At 36.8% G+C, this 17,739-nt stretch overlaps 1 protein-coding gene and 1 long non-coding RNA gene across 4 annotated transcripts in view; both read right to left on the reverse strand.

Moving 5' to 3' along the window:
* Positions 1–17,739, reverse strand: part of LOC134790125 (rho GTPase-activating protein conundrum) — a 169,771-nt gene that overhangs the window by 134,312 nt on the left and 17,720 nt on the right. For all 3 annotated transcript variants that reach the window (XM_063760913.1, XM_063760912.1, XM_063760914.1), the window contains exon 2: positions 1,390–1,525. In XM_063760913.1, coding sequence (XP_063616983.1) covers positions 1,390–1,525 — 136 coding nt within the window. The remainder of the gene's footprint in view (positions 1–1,389; positions 1,526–17,739) is intronic.
* LOC134790124 (uncharacterized) lies at positions 10,434–13,777 on the reverse strand. The gene is made up of 2 exons (XR_010144158.1): positions 11,565–13,777; positions 10,434–11,225 (listed from the first exon to the last, which is right to left on the reverse strand). It is a non-coding gene; the product is annotated as an uncharacterized LOC134790124 (long non-coding RNA).

Here is a 17,739-nt window from a genome sequence, read left to right on the forward strand (position 1 = left end):
CACCCATTCAGTAAAAACTGGCTTTGGGCAAAATGTCAAGTGCTTTATACGAGGAAGGTTGACAAGTGCACCGGATATATTTAACATAACATTTGTTTTTGCCCCCCTTTTCAAGATTGTTTCAGTTAAACTTGTTTTATTTGTATAACCGTTAAATAAAGTACCTAATACGAGGTGATTTTTAGGGTTCCGTACCCAAAGGGACCCTATTACTAGGACTCCACTGTCCGTCTGTCCATCTGTCTGTCACCAGACTGTATCTGATGAACCGTTATAGCTAGACAGTTGAAATTTTCACAGATGATGTATTTCTGTTGCCGCTATAACAAGAAATACTAAAAAGTACGAAACCCGCGGTGGGCGAGTGCGACTCGCTGTTGTCCGGTTTTTTTCAATGTTTAACGAGATAATTAATTATATGAATACAACAATTGGCAAGTAATATACTACAATTACAATTGCAGACGGCTTGGTACAACCTTAACGATTCAATATCATCTGACGAGTGTCTTTTCAAATGGACTTATTTTTGTATGGTGCTCATAGAGAAATAAGCCCTTTTGAAAATACTCTCCTCATCTGTAAGTTTATTACCGTTTATCGTTTCACGTGGATATAGTCACGTGGATTTACATATAACTACACATAAATACTCAAGTTTCATAATAAAATAAGTATAGGTTGGCCAGCCAGTAGCCAGTGGCAGCGCGTTAAAACATATCCATAGGCAAGCCGGGGCTAATTTGGCTTACGTATTTCCTTTACAACTCTGCTCAAACGTCCAAAAACAGGTAAGCCGGTGGGAATCGGCTTTTATGGACGCGCCGCCACTGATAGGTACATATTGTAAAAAATACATTGTAATTTTATGAATGGAACAAACTGCGCCATTGATACAGTCAATATTTACATGTCATTTTCCTTTTGTCCTATCTTATCGGCCATTTCTTATCTTTTTCATAATTATATGCATTCTGATAATCAGCTGATCGTTAGACAAGGAAACGTCTATCTGTCTAAAAGGATATTGGAGAAATTTCTAGATATACTAACTTCTATTGGGTACTGTTGTCAGAATATTATAGGTTATGATTCCCACTCCCAGGTCCAAACTCTGGACTTTTATAATCAAATCTTGTAGTTATATAGATTGACAGCAAAAAAAATATGTACAGGAAGCCAATTAGCCAAGCAGGTAAATCGGAGTTATTATACGTGCCGTATGGTAACAGCCTCTGCTTATTAACACCCATCCTTTATATAGAAATCAGAGCCGAGTCGGCCGGACAGATTTGGCCAACACCGTGGATTTTATGGATAACGTTAGCGCGTTGTAGGATATTCGCCGATGGTAACAGCGCCATCTACCAGGGTATTGGGTAAACATACCTTCATAAAGATTGTCATCATCGTCCGTAAGTTGTTGGCTGAGCCGGCAAAGGTCCTCGTACTCGGCCCAGTAGGCGGCCAGCACCGGGTCCGGCGCGCGGGGCAGCGGCAGCGCCATACGGAGTTCGGGGGATACCTGAAACAAATAAGTTTTTAATTGATATCGATTGACGATTATTATTCCATACTACAATAACAACATTTATTTATTAAACTAATTAAACATGCAGTGACTTCAACAAAAATATTGTTAGGCACTGCAGTGTCATTAGAAACCACAAATGTGTCGCTTAACTTCAAACTCGGGTAAATCCATTCGACCCTGTCAGCAAATATCTACCCTATTACCTTTTCTTAATACCATAATCGCATAATCTGACAGATGGATTTACCCGAGTTCGAAGTTAAGCGACACAAATAGTCTTCACACAGGGCGAGGTTTGACATGTAAGCCACAAGTCCGACAAATGTCAAAGTAGATGGCGCTGTAAACCATAAGTACGTTAACCTACAAGGCTTTTATATCTTTTAATCTTTAGATTAAGTAACTCAACATGCTTTTGACATTAATCGATTCGTTAGTTTTTGCTATCGCAACACAACGCTATTTAGAACACTTAACAAACAAAACTATAGACCAAGTTTAGTATAAATAGCTAAGTAGTATTAAAACACACATTGCGTAGATCAAAACGCACACTCCTCACGACTATGTTACGCCACGTGTTTTTGACATTAATCGGTTCGTTAATTTTTTCTATCGCAACACAACGCTATTTAGACTACATAACAAACAAAACAATAGACCAAGTGGTATAAATAACTAAATAGTATTAAAACGAACATTGCGTAGAACGAAACGCAAACTCCTCACGACTATGGTTACGCCACTGCTTAGATTAGATCTTTATCAGCAGTAACGAAACGCACTAACTATTGCACTTGGGAACTAATCAGTTATTTCCTTATTTCATTTGTATTTAAGATTAGAATTTGTTTGCTACTTCAGTAAAGTTTTGATTTATTATATTTCTTATTTATTCATGCTATAGTCGGAACTTTGTAAAAATGTTTATCATTTTGAACGTAAAAATAAGAAACTTTTACCAATTTCGCTGAAAACGTCAAGAGTTTTACGAATTTATTTAAGACTTATTTAACTAAAAAGAGAATCAGATTCAGATGTTATAAAATACTTTTAAATCAGCAAGATTGGCGTTTCTAAATTAAATAGATTATCAGCAACATCAATTAAGTGATACTGATATATAAAGTCCTAATAATATGTTGCATGATGAAATGTTAACATTAAATAGATAATTTATTTAAACTATAAAATAGCAAGTCTTTATTTCTAGCATACATAGTAGACACATACTTATTCAGCATAGCAACGTTTCCTAATCCTTATACGACTAAATAACGACCTTTCACTCCAATTTAACAGAACCCTTTTAATCCCAAAGTCAAGATAAAACCACCCTTATGTCCGCGACATAAAATACCTATTTATCTATCCGTAAACTAAAATTTATCGCTACCTAACGGCAATGCATCGAGATAGGATCAGTTTTATCGGCTCCGATATTGGAAATTAGGAAAATCAATTTGCGGCGCCTTTGAGAGTGCAGTAACTGTTTTGGACTGTTAAATGATAGTTTAGAGTTTAGACTGCGGGTTTAAATTGAACAGGAACGTCCTTAGAGCACGTGAATGGCCTATAACTGCCCAGGCAGTCCATTACCACAGAGTAAAAAGTAACAGTGGACCGACGCCTTTGATGTTCGTGTAAATGCCGACGCCGCACAAGAACACATTAGGGTTGTCACAAACTTTTACACAGCTGCCCAAGACTTACACTTGACTTACTATAAGACACACTAGCCCTGTAAGTAGTACCGAGCCACTAACGACCCCTCGCCTCTCGCACCCCGCACGATTGCCCTGTCTAGACGACTTCGTCGAATGGCTATTGTTCTATGGACTGTGCCATTATTAGGTACATTACATTTTGATTATTTTTGCAGATAAATAAAATTGCATTTGTCCTAATGTGTTTTTGAGTTATCCCTTATCACTTTTTTCGACGAACATAGCGATATTACAGGTAATCTAGATACTGAAGATAATCAAATCCAACTAAAGTAAATCTAAGTAATCAAATCTAATCTAAGGTAAGTAAAGAAATGGTTTTCTTTCGTATTTTTTTATACAAGTATGGTACTCTCTACCTCTCAATTATATTTATAAACTATTAAAACATTTGTCGATTAATATATATAATGTCATACCAAAAAATAACATCGCTCATTCATTTTCCTATCTGGGAGCACGGACAGTGTCAACACAAAGTTAAGTAAACAAAACGCACACTGAACAGTATTACTTTACTATAATTTCCTGAAACTCATTAATACTTCTGTAAATAGTGTGAATGCCTATTTTTAAATACCATAACGGACCAATCACAAAGCGAGGTTTTAGTCAAGTTATCGATTTCTTTATTTGCATATCGCACCAATGGTAAAATTCTGTTTTTGTCAAGGTTCCTCGATATCCATGACTCAGCCACTGACGTCTGCACTCCACGTACAATAATTTTATACGAGACAATAAAAGCGTATGTAATATAAGTTTGTATGGTAATTACGCCCTTTTTCATTTAAATGTACCTTTTGTTTGTACAGCTCGATCAACTGAATTATAATGATATAATTTCAGAACGATTCGATATGGATTCAAATCATGGTCATCATAATATATTTTATTAAAGCATTGTTATTACGAATCGAAAGAGAGATGTTAAAAATATTATGGCTAGCGATGTGTTGAAGTCTCAACTGCTGGCGTATTATGGATGGCTTTATCCGTCTTTATCCACGTGATATAATAACTGTCACTTTTTAACACCGTGGCATAGAAAGTGACGGACACCGTTTTATCACGCTGTCACGTAGACAAGAACGACCATCATATCCGTATCCGTACTATATAAGGTTTTAATATGTCGCAGATTTTAATGTGAATTTACAAAACCATTATACATACCTACATATTATAGTCTAGGCAGCCATTAAATCATTAGAAAAAAAACACCTCCCAAACTTAGAGTTTCGAATTTTCTGTTTTTTAAGTACACGGTGGTTGGTCCAAACGAATGAAGTAGGTATTAATGTAATACATATATGCATCAGCGTCAAATAAACATTATGTTACTCGCAACGAAACAAAACACCGCTTTTTGATTACCTACTTAAAAGTTATTTTTCTTATCTTTTGTGGATTAGGGCTGATTTAGACGGCGCGCGAACTCGCATGCGATTTTAGTTACATTGCGGACTGTTGGTTACGTCCAATTCAACCGACCTATCATAGGTCTCCATACTCGTCGACTTTCAGGGGGCTTATAGCCAAAATGACAATCGTACATCGACAATCGCCAAATGAAAAACAAAACGTGTCAGGATGACAAGTGCTACTAAAAGCCACGTGACAATTTCCATACATTATTTAAGTTTCCTCTCCTATCTACTTATATTACTTACCAATGATCGTAAAGTTGGCTCGGCGCGATACCCTCCACTGGCCTTACCATAGTTGGCTCGAGATCGATAACTCTTATCATTTGTATGGTGTGATTTGAAAACGTAATGGCTGTACTCGATAAATGGGAATTCTCCGTTTTATCATTAGAAGCTGTATTGATATTTATTGAGGTAAATTTAGTCGGCGTTTGAAGTCTTTTATTATATATATGTGCCTTACTATTTAATGCATCTGTTTAGCACAATTGTTTACAAGTAAAGAAAGCCTTTAAAGCATTTGCATATTTTTTATTAACGCATTATGCCATAAAGTTTAACTAAATATGATAAAATTCTTTATACGCGTTTTCCTGCGCATATACGCCATATCAGTTAATCTCTGAAATGAGGTATGTAGAAAATGTCGTAAACAAACTCTTGCGGGCTTAACCAAGCAAGAGTGTTCTAATAACGAGCTTGAAGTCGATTCTAATTTCACAATTTGTTTTGGTTTTAAACTGGTTTTGATACGACCTTGTGTCTTCGGCCATCTGAGCAGGACAGGGCCTGGAAAAGCTCATTATTACTGGCCGCATGGCAAGGAAGCGTAGGGCTGGACGTTACGGCCACGCGTTGGGCGAACAGAATAACGTCAGAGACAAACGCCACATTGCAGGCTAGCATGCACTGGGCCCAGGACAGCGCGGCCTGGAGAGCACTGGTGAAGAGTGTCCACATTCGTCACGTCCCTCAGCCATGAGGATACGACAAGGAAGAGATGAAGATACGACCTTGACGATCGTCTTGGTGATGGGCGCGCATCTCACGCACGACTTCCACTTCATTTCGCATGCACCAATCAGCGTGATGGATTTTTAATGTCGTATCAAAACAATATCAAAACTGTAACAAGTTGTTGAATCTGGATGGGCTCCTGGTTTCCAAGAGCGATCAACGCGGCATGCAATCTGAATGACATTCGTGGAACGCTGTGGGGTTTCGTAAATATTTATAAAGTTAAAAGTCCTCAAATATACTAAAGTGTTATTGTTTAATTAAGACTTTGAAGATAATCATTATATCAATTATATGGCTTCCTGTGTTTCCCAGAGTTTGCCTGACGATCAAGATTTAAATACCTACGAGTATTTCATTCTTATCGCTAAATAAAAGTTTAATGACTGGAAAAGTTATGTTACCTACCCAATGTTAATCATATTTTTTGACACAGAACGTTTGTTATAGTTGCTTTGGGTTTTTTTATAAAAATAAAATAGCTCATAGTAATAGTAGTAATCATTAAATCGGAAACAAGCTTGACAGACCAACTTAAACTAAAAATAACCTACATTTCAGACCCTCCTACTCTTAATACATCAATTCTAAAACTAGTACCATAAACTAGTCCAACAGATAATCTAAAACCAGATAAGTTCTCTGATTGCGCGATTTTATCGCCACTGTTGACAAATGCCTGCTGAATAATGAACCCTTGGGAATAATTTACTTAGAAAGCGTATGGTATTCGATAAGAGTATGTTGGTTATGTCACCGGTTTAAACGCAATAAATTGTCAGAAAAATGTTTCAAGCGACACCCATGACCCAACATATTAATAAAGAAAGAAAATACATTTATTTAACGCCACAGCATAGTAGATCAAATATGTACATACACATAAACCAAATACATACGTTGATTATTGTTGATCAATTGATCACTCATTTCGTCAAATAATTCCTTGTGCTTAGGTTTAAAGTTTAGGTTAGGGTTTACAGACGTGTATGAACTACCTACCTTATTTTTGTAACCGATTTGTATTAAGAATTAACGGAATTACATAAAGGAAGTATGTATATCATTCATTAACACTACAGACAAATAAGGAAAGGGCAAAGCAAAGGCTTACAAACAAAACAAAAAGACAAAAACGTTGTTTCCAAGAAGTGTGAAATGCGTCGGTGGTGCAACAGTAGGTATACATAAGGATACAGTAAGGACTAAGGTATTTGAGCTTTAACCGCGCTCATTGTGAAATATTGTTTGATGAACCAGCGATATTCTCTTGTTTTATACGAACTTTATAGACCGGACCATAGATAAATAAGTAAGTTTACTTAAAATTGAAGTTTTTGCGCGATTTAGGGATACGAAACACCTTTAAGACGCCAGTGGCAATATTACTATGAAAGGCATGAAAGCTAAATACGAGGGGTTCAAAAGTTTGCAGAATGAAAGATTTATCAATAATATCAATTATAGTTTGTCATAGGACTGTCTCAATCATAGAGAATCATACTATCTTTGTCTTACACACACAAAGAAAAGGATGAGTATAGTTTTCCTGGTTCTTACTGACTGACAAATTGGTTTGACCAAATATAAATACAGTCATTCCTATTTTTCCTTTTCAATATAAAATCCCTTAAGGTTAATACACTTCATTCTGAGATAGGGATACCTTAAGTTTTTTTCTAAATAACCACAGCCTTATTTGCGAGCTGCAAATAGCCACCAGAAGCTTCGTTGTTGAAATATTTACCCAAGACGCGACCTCACGCAAAGCAAAAGGCTATCTCAACAATCTAAGGCTGTAAACCAAGACCATTAGGTATCCGCCGCGCACGCGCCGAGCCAGTTTCTAATAAAAACCATCATATAGGTATCGTTTCACCGATTACCTAATGCGTATCCGTGTGGTAAAGAATGTCGCCGGTGACGCCACGGCTGATTCAGATGCAGGTTTGAGCGTAAAAAAAGTTGACATTGGCGGAATGCACTATGGACTTTTAGTTTGAGTCAACTTTTTTAAAATACACATACACGCGCGGCCAAAAGTCGCGAATTAATAACCGAAGTACAGTGGTACTTACATGAAATGAAATAAAATGAAACTAAAAGCGAAATACTGGCAAGTTTACAGCCTTCTTTAGAGATAAGTTTTCATTCACCTTTCATTTTTTAAATTCGAATATTTTTAATTAATTTCGACTGTGCATCATTTGTTACATCAAGTGCATTGTGGGATAGATAAAAATGTTTTGTCTAGATATATCTACATTTAAAAAGATATCCTTTTGCGGTATTCTACACTTGTTTCTCTCTAAGTGAAAAGGAGCTTGTGTGAAAAGTTTCAAAGCTTTACAATAAGTACGTGTCCACGTTTTTGTCCTCGTCACTTCTACTTGCAAATTGCCCGCGAGGTCCAAATGGCACAAAAAGAGCTTAGTCCGGTCCAATGCCCTCTTACTGTCTTCGAAAACGCGTGTTGCATTCGACTCCACAATCCACATACTTGTAACACGGGAAAGCAATGTCTATGTCTATATTCTCCTAGTGCTTATGCAAACATATACTCTGGTAAGCCAAGTCATGTCAGTAGAATAAGGCTTGAAATTCAAATAATTGTAGGTACATGGAATCGATTCTTCCCGCCTATATTTTGACGAATTCCCATTTATCCCCGCTCCAAGTGACCGGGTACAAATGTGAATAATATATATGAAAACACCTATTCCCATCTGTGCCCGGCGAAAATAAATAAATATACACCTAAATTTTTTAAAGCTGCCTATTTTTGCTGACCAAGCTGGCTTACCAGAGTATACGTAACTTGCAATCCAGCTACCATAAGCAATCTAGACTATCTTACTTCACCTTTTTAATGAGACCAATTATGGCAAAGGACGTTCACCAAACTGCCACGCGCGTTAATAAGTGCACGAGCAAGGAATGTGTCATAGCGTTGGCTAACCTACGAGCAATGGGACATGCCAAGGAACTCCGTCTTTTGAAAAAAAGCGCGGGAAACGTGAAACGCGGCGGTCAAGTTTTAGGTTTCTTGTAAATTTAATTTCAATTTTAATATTGTAGATCAGGGAATCGGTAATTTGTATATAATTTTTCACATAGTTTGTATATATTATTGTATTTGTATATATAATTAGTGTGATTTCGTCGTAGTTGGTAAGTTTTTTGGCGATATGTAATGGCGGGGGACGACGATCCCCCTGACCCTGGAGGTGAAAACCTCCAGGTCGGAAGTAATATAACAGTAGAATCGGCTATGGACACGGACACTTCTGTGGAAAGCAGGAGTGAACGTAAAAGAAATAAGAGTCACAAACGATGCAAAGCATGTAATAAAAAAAGAAGGAAAAATAATGGCGGGGACTATTCGTGCGATTGTCAGGAGAACATACAAGACACCCAAGCTCCTTCAAAGTCTAATATTCAGCCTAACGTAAACTCTTCGGATAAATTAAATACAAACAATGACAATACTAGCGCCAAGGTTGGCAGGAATTTATTCTCATCTTCAGATGTTGCTCCCTTTACGGTGCACGTTCAAATTAAACAAACTGATGCAAAATCATCCTTACACCCGGTCTCCTTTGGGAAATTCTTAGTCAAAAAAGGTTTCAAAAACATTATAAATGGAAGTGTTAAGCGCATTGGTAGGACACGTATAGCAATGTCGTTTTCAAATTACATAGATGCGAACTTATTTGTTACTGATACGTGCCTTGAGTCAGAAAATCTTACTGCATACATTCCGTCATTTTCGGTGACCCGTATGGGCTTGGTTCGCGGTATTCCTGCACAGTGGTCGGAGGAAGAAATAATTTCCAACATTTCCGTGCCCATGGGGTGTGGAAAGGTACTAAAAGTACGACGTTTAAATCACAGAGTTGTGGTTAATGGTTCTACTACCTGGCAACCCTCAGAGACAGTCGTATTGACATTTGATGGTCAAGTATTACCTAAACGAGTCTTTTCATGCTACAACTCTCTTGCCGTGGAATTGTACATTTTTCCTACCATTCAATGCTTTTTATGCTGTAAATTCGGTCATACAAAAAACAATTGCCGTTCAAAGCCCAAATGCTTTAAGTGTGGAGAAATGCATGCGGGAAATACCTGTGTTGTGGAGGAGGAGAAAGCCATTTGCTGTTTGTGCAATGGCTTTCACTTTGCCACAAACAGGTCATGTCCAGAATATGTTAGACAAAAAGAGATCAAAGTCAGTATGGCTAATAACTGCATCTCCTATGGAGAAGCAGTTAAACTGCATCCAGCCATATCGAAATCGTTTGCAGACATGGTCAAATCACAAGTGTCACCATCACATACTCGATCAGATTTACCTCGTAACAGTGTCCAAACTTCAGTTCCAGGCCCAAGTTCGAATATGCGCCTTCCTAGCCATAGCAGTAGAAAAACTATTTTTTTGAAACCTCGTCCTTCTGTTAAAAAGACTACACTTGGCTATGATGTGGCTGCACATCGGGCCATTATAAGCGAATACGCCATCCCTTCTCCTCAAAACGGTTGTGCTCTACGTCAGGAAACAGAAAAAGAAGATAGACTAGTAATCGCCGAGTCTATTGAGGCCCTAAGAACTCTATTGTCTAAGCCAAACCTTACTTTACCGTCTCACGTTGCCCCTATGATCGACTCTCTTACATTTGCAATTAAAAATAATGGACAATATAATACAGTGGAATTGCAGAAGCATAATCAATAAAAAACATGATTTAATTCATTTATTAAATAAATTTAATCCATGTGTTTTTGCCCTATCTGAGACATGGCTCAAGCCTGGAGCTCTTCTTAGAGCTACTGGCTATTCATGCCTCAGAGAGGACCGTCCTGATGGGTGGGGTGGAGTAGCTTTACTCATCAGGAACTCTGAATCATTTTCATCTCTTCAGCTTCCATCTCACAGTGATGATTTCTCAATTGTTGCTGCCATTGTAAATAACATCTGCATTCTCTCTGTATATATTCCTCATCAATCATCTTCTATTTTTAATGAATTAGAACATATAATTTCTTCTCTACCTAGGCCCTTGTTGATTCTAGGAGATTTCAACTCACACCATCAGTTTTGGGGCAGTTCAGTATCCAACTATAATGGACTTCGTGTTTTAAAAATCTTAGATGATCACAATCTTTGTGTACTTAATACTGGCTCTCCAACTCGCCGTACAGCGCCTACAGAATCACCCAGCGCTGTTGATCTATCCATTTGCTCTGCTGAACTTGCATCTTCTTTCACCTGGCAAACTCTTGATTCTACATTTGGTAGTGATCATTTTCCAATTATAGTCTCATTTCCTTCATCTACACGTCCATCTCCGAAACCTAGCCCAAGGCTTAAATACAATTTATGTAATGTTGACTGGGAAAATTTCAAAAGCTGTGTAGAGAAGAAATTGTTGTTTTTGCCTAGTTTAGATGATACTGACATAGTCGGCTGCTCGGTTGCCCTGGCCAGGGTGATCATAGAAGTAGCTGATGATGTATTCCCTGTAAAGAATAGTGTAATTAATAAAATTCCCTCTCCACCTTGGTGGGATCAGGATTGTTCCCAAGCAATTAAAAACAGAAAGGAGGCTGAGAAACTTTATCGCCATTCTATGACAACTGAAAACTTTGAGTCTTATATGCAGGTTGCGCGTGATACCAAGAAATTGTTACGTAGGAAGAAATATGAAGGTTGGAGACGATTTTGTGCGTCTCTCAATCCCAATGTAAAACCTTCCATAGTATGGAACAACATCAAAAGGTTCAGACATGCATTCAATGAACCCTCAAGGCGTACACTGCCTCCTAATCTTGCACAACAATTTATAGACGGACTAGCACCTTCATCTGTTCCTGAAGAGTTTGTGTTCCAACCTGCAACATTTTTATACGATCCTTCCTTAGATTCCACCTTTAATTGCCCTTTTAAAATGGAGGAATTAAAAAGTGTGTTAAGTAATTTAAAAGATAGTGCTCCTGGTGAAGATGGAGTGCCTTACTCATTTTTAGTAAATGCCAGTGATGGCATACTTTCTTATTATCTAAGCATAGTAAATTCAGTTATTCAGTCCGGTATAGTCCCAGATTCATGGAGATCCCAAATAGTTATTCCTATTTTAAAACCCAATAAACCAGCATCAGATGTTTCATCCTATCACCCTATTGCCCTTTCTTCAGTATTTGCAAAAATAGCTGAACACTTAATTAAAAACAGACTAGAATTTTTTGTTGAAAAGAACCAATTACTATCTCATAGTCAGTTTGGATTCCGAAAAGGTAGATCTACCTATGATAGTTTGTCAATATTAATTGCAGATATACGATTGGCTTTTTCTAAAAATGAGTCAGTAGTAGCCGCTTTTCTGGATATAAGTGCTGCTTATGATAATGTTTTGGTTTCTGTGTTACATGAAAAGCTTCTCAAGTTAGGCATTCCAGAAATGTTAAGTAATTTTGTAATAAACCTTTTATCTGAACGGTCCATTAGTCTTCTTATAGACAACAACAATAGAATTTCTCGTTTAGTGTGGAGAGGACTACCACAAGGATCTGTATTAAGTCCATTGTTATACAATATATATACGTCTGATTTAGAGTCATCTCTAAATGGTACAGTTAGGGTCTTACAGTATGCCGACGATTTATTACTTTACTCATCAAATCTTTCTCCTGAACAGGCCAGTAGATCGGTCACTTGTTCCTTAGGTTTCTTGAAGTCATGGTTAGATTCTAATGGTTTAGAACTTTCTGTTTCTAAAAGTGTTGTGGTTTTATTTACTAGAAAGCTATTTCCTCCTCCAATCAAGGTTCAATTTGATAACTACTCCGTTTCAGTAAAAGATAAAACTAAATTCCTTGGTGTCATTTTAGACAGTAAATTAACAGGCCTCCCACATTGTGAGTACATAGTTTCTAAATGTGAAAAAAATATTAATATCCTTAGGTGTGTTTCTGGTGTTTGGTGGGGTTCACATCCTTTTTGTATGAAATTAATGTACAATGCCTTAATAAGAAGTATTTTAGATTACGGGACATTTTTGTTAGAGCCTGGATATGTAGCTGGATTCCAAAAACTAGACCGTATTCAATCTAAAGCCCTGAGAATAATTTGTGGCGCCATGAATTCAAGCCCTATTAATGCTATGCAAGTTGAGTGTGTTGAGCCTCCGCTCCATTTACGACGCCAATATCTTTGTGATAGATTTATTTTCCGTTGCTCCCAATTCTCTAATCACCAACTCTGGGGTATGTTGTCTAGCCTCCTTCTTCAAATAACTACATCCAATTATTGGAAACACAAGAGTCCTCCTTGTTTAATCAAAAGTTTTCAAAAGCTTAAATCTATTTCAGCTCCCACTGTTAGCTCTTCTACACTTCCCATTTTTCAACATGAATATGAGTCTCTTACATTAGTCCCGCCGGTTCTCCTGAATATAGGTATTTCAAAGAATGATATAGATCAAAACCAACAATTTCTGGGTTTTATTGGTACTGATTGTCAGGGTGCTAATCATATGTATACAGATGCTTCTAAGATGTCCACCAATGGCTGTGTTGGTATTGGTGTACTTCACATTCAATCCAATATTTACCAAAAGATAAAGTTGCCTCCTGAATCCTCTGTGTACAGTGGTGAATGCTTTGGAATCCTGAAAGCATTAGAATTTATCATCATAATGCATCTTAAAAACACAATTATTTTTTCAGACTCTTTAAGTTCTCTTCAAGCAATATCTAAATTTCCTTTCAAATCTAAATCTCATAATCCAATTATTTATCAAATCCGTAGCTTATTGTTAAAATGTCATTTACAAGGGTATTCTGTCTCTATTGCTTGGATTCCTGGTCACAGAGGGATTAAAGGCAATGAAAAAGTTGATGAATTAGCTCGAGATGCTATTAGCTGTGGAGACATGTTTCCATTTAAAAATGTTTCTGAAGACCTGTTAGCTTTGCCCAAATTATACCTACGAAAGGAGTGGACGAAACAGTGGACATCGGGTGCAGGTACTGCTCCTGGGTTACACTATCGGAGCATTCAAACATCAATTCCTGCCAAACCATGGTTTGCTAAAATCTCTTTGTCAAAACCGGCTACCAGTATGTTAATCCGAATGAGGTTGGGTCATGTATGTACTCCGCAACACCTGAAACTGCAAAATCGCGTGGCCAGTTCTGCATGTATTTGCGGAGCTGACCCCGCTGATCTTAACCATATATTTTTTGCATGTAACCTACATGATTGTTCCTTGTTATTAAGACAGCTGTCAGATATAAAAGTTCCGTTTCCTACATCCATTACATCACTCCTGCATATTAATGATTCCTCTCCATATGTATTTAAAATATTGTATTCATTCCTTTCACATCATAATATAAAACTATAATTTACTATACGTTACCTTTCCCTGATCCTTGTCCAAAATTCCGAAATATCCGTTATTATGTAATCCTTTAATTGCGTTTCCCCGTTTTACTCGTTTGGCTGAATGCGCCAGGAGCGCGATGCCATTAAAAAAAAAAAAAAAAAACTCCGTCTTTTCTTAACCGATTTAGAAAAATATTTTTTTGTATGAAAGTATATGTATCCAAAAGTCGGTCCCATTTTAGTCAAAACCTAGTTCTGATGACGAGGTTCATGAGGAAATCCTCAAATCTTATAGCATTTGGATTCATAAAAGTGCCATATGATAGAGTTGATCCTTTTTGAATCAGTTTTTCTTTTTTTAAGTTAATTTTCGTTTCACGTTTGTTCATGTAAAATTGTCATCTTGGCTAGGCATCTAGATTAATATTAGGTTGACCAACCCGAGCGCGTATGGGGTTTCGTCACGGGTCAACGAACGCTGCGCAATGACTATGATATGGGGCAGGATGCTGAACTAGACCGTAGGATGTTGGAGATAATTTGATGTTTGTGGGTACAATTAGTGAAGCGTGTTTTAATTGACTTTGTTGGTTTTTTTACTTTCTAGGCAAGGTGGAGGCTAGTTCAGAGGGGGCTTTAACCAAACGAAGGGTAATCTATCATTGGCCACAGCATCTTCGCAGATGATAGTTGCAGCGACTAAAGAAGGTATTTTGAGGAGGTACAGCTTACATCGACTGCGATATATAAAAAATTGCTCCGCTTTAAGGTTGACTGTTAGAGAATGCCTCTCGGCATTAAGTCCGCCTTTTGTAAGATAAGTTTGTCTTTTGTCAAATAAGGATGAAATAAAATAAATTGTCTGAAAATAGTTTCCATAATGTCTATAACTAGGGAGTAAATGGGAACTACGTTTGTATCCTAGCGGAACATAATTATATTTTCACCTCAAGAGCTCGAACAAGGGTACTGTGCTACTTAAAATCAGTGAGCAAAATCGCATTTTCTCGCTACGCTCGTGAATCTATTATAGAATATTACGCTTGCACGGGACTCAAAATAAGCACTCGAAGAAATATCAAACTTTGATCTCTTGTTGTACAAATAACTATTCTCTATGGTTTGTATAGAGAGTGGTCCACTAGTAAATGATATAAACCCTTTTGTCTGTCCACAAAACAAATAGAAAGTGCGCAAAGCTCACGTTTACGAATTACGCAATTTGATTTGTATGTAATTCGTGTTACGTGTATTATATCACGCCAATTAATTCGTGTAGAGCATCTGTTTGAATTGCTAATTATTTCCGATTTTGTAATTTATCTCATTATTACATACAATAACGTGTTGTAAATTATTTCGCGATCCGGTTGTAAGGTTTTTGTGCCGTAACAGGTAACTAAGGTATGACAATTGGGCCAACCGAACTCTCTGCTCGCGTGCCTCCTATATCATTAAAAAAAACCGGACAAGTGCGAGTCGGACTCGCCCACCGAGGGTTCCGTACTTATTAGTATTTGTTGTTATAGCGGCAACAGAAATACATCATCTGTGAAAATTTCAACTGCCTACGTACTGCCTAGCTATCACGGTTCATGAGATACAGCCTGGTGACGGACGGACGGACAGCGTAGTCTTAGTAATAGGGTCCCGTTTTTACCCGTTGGGTACGGAACCCTAAAAACTAGCAAAACTTACCGAAAATCGTTTTTTGACATACCGAAAGGGGCCCACTGATTAACAGTCCGCCGGACGGTATCGGCCTGTCAGTTGTTCGGAACTGTCAAAGTTTTGTTCTAACTGACAGGCCGATACCGTCCGGCGGACTGTTAATCAGTGGGCCCCTTTATACCTACAACTTATCTTACCTTGTCTTTAACTAAATCACGAAATGTATGACTGTTTTAGCATAAGATCATGGTCTATTTTGCTATTCGTTTGATCTTTCTTTCTCACGAGTCTTTGTCCAGGTTTCATTGTTAGTTGTATAACTTTGGAGGCCATTTCGACATTCAATTTATAACATCTTTCTCAATAGAATGTATAAGTACGGTTAATTTTGTAAGGATTAATTATATAAAAAAAAATAGTACGTATCCTAATTATTGTAGGTAAATATCGGCATCACGTATACATAAACGGCACACATGCCTTTGAAATAAACTAATTCAATTACTTAATAGGTTCATCTTTCGTCTTAGAGATATACCTAATGGGTGACTGCCAATTATATAGGTTTTGCTGTAACGGATTGATTGGACCGGATTAAACATCTAATGAAAGTAAGCTACCTTTCTACTATAAAACCACCTCGTAGGTACTTCATGAATCGTCTGAGTTAAGCAAGAATTAAAATACTTTATATCCAAAGGCGCCGTACCTGCAGTTAAAAGTTTACGTTCTATAAATTCATGAACTGCATTTTAGTATTTTTAGTATCCAATTCAAATAATAAGCATTTATGCAGTCTGCATTGTTAATTAGTAATAATGATAAGCTTTTAATAGATAAGATAAAATTAATAATTAAATGAAAGTAATTATGAAAATGGTTACGAGAGGACGGTCAATGTAAGATCCTTTGAAAGCGGACGTTCTAATAACGTTTTATTGTTGCTTAACTATAATTTTAATTAAAATAACTTTAATTATTATTAAAAGACCAATGGTAGGTAGACCTTTAGCTAGAGCAAATTAATTCATAGCAATCTTGTATAGAGGTTTTAAAGACTTACTTATTCTTAAAATTATTTATTAAAGTCTTCATCGGATAAAAAAATGTAACGCATCGTCGTGACGTAAGCCTCCAAGATCCTTTATTACGATTCGACACATAATAGGTATTTCTTGACAATGACATTCTGGTTTTCTTCTTTAGCTTTTGGATCCTTTACTTTTAACATTTCTCAATAAGTAATACAAGAATATATAATAGGAAAAATGTCAACTAAACAAGATCCAAGAAAACGGGGTCTTTATATAGCGTCCTTAAGTTTGCATGAGGCCAAAACATGCAAAAGTCCTTCATTTTATAAACAAAAGCCACACAAAACACCTAAAATGATCACAACTGCTATCAAATAGAGATGGCTACAGGGGTGAGTAAATACTGAGTATTTACTCGGTATTTACTCAAAGCACCCGATAAATACCCGTATTTACTCATTTAGGTGCGTAAAAACGATTGCTTATAAAATATTCAAAAAGTGAGATTTAAGAACAAAATTGTCTTTTATTGAAGAGTGCTAACGTGTATTAACAATATCTATAAAATAAAAAGCATATAGGACGCTTATTTTTGGAAAAAAAAGGTAATTATCAGTGAGAGGAAATTGTGATAATGCATAGTTAACAATTTTGTTTTAAATAAGAAGGTATTTACTTTACTTAAATTCTATCGATGTTCTAGATAACTGCATGTCGCGCAAAAGTGCATGTTTACGCGGCACTTACGACCTTTTATTAAGGGTTTTTTAAAGAAAACTCAAAAATGGCTCAACCGATGATGTTCAAAATATTGTTTTATGTACTCTATTATACAGCTAATTTCCCGATATGTTTTCATATTTTTTTCTGAACTTTGGTTCGAAAGTTATAGAGAGATAAACATTATTTTGGCCTTTCGAAGCGGTTTTTTCCAAAAATATTC

This window comes from Cydia splendana, chromosome 4, assembly GCF_910591565.1.
Source record: "Cydia splendana chromosome 4, ilCydSple1.2, whole genome shotgun sequence".
NCBI classification, from domain to species: domain Eukaryota; kingdom Metazoa; phylum Arthropoda; class Insecta; order Lepidoptera; family Tortricidae; genus Cydia; species Cydia splendana.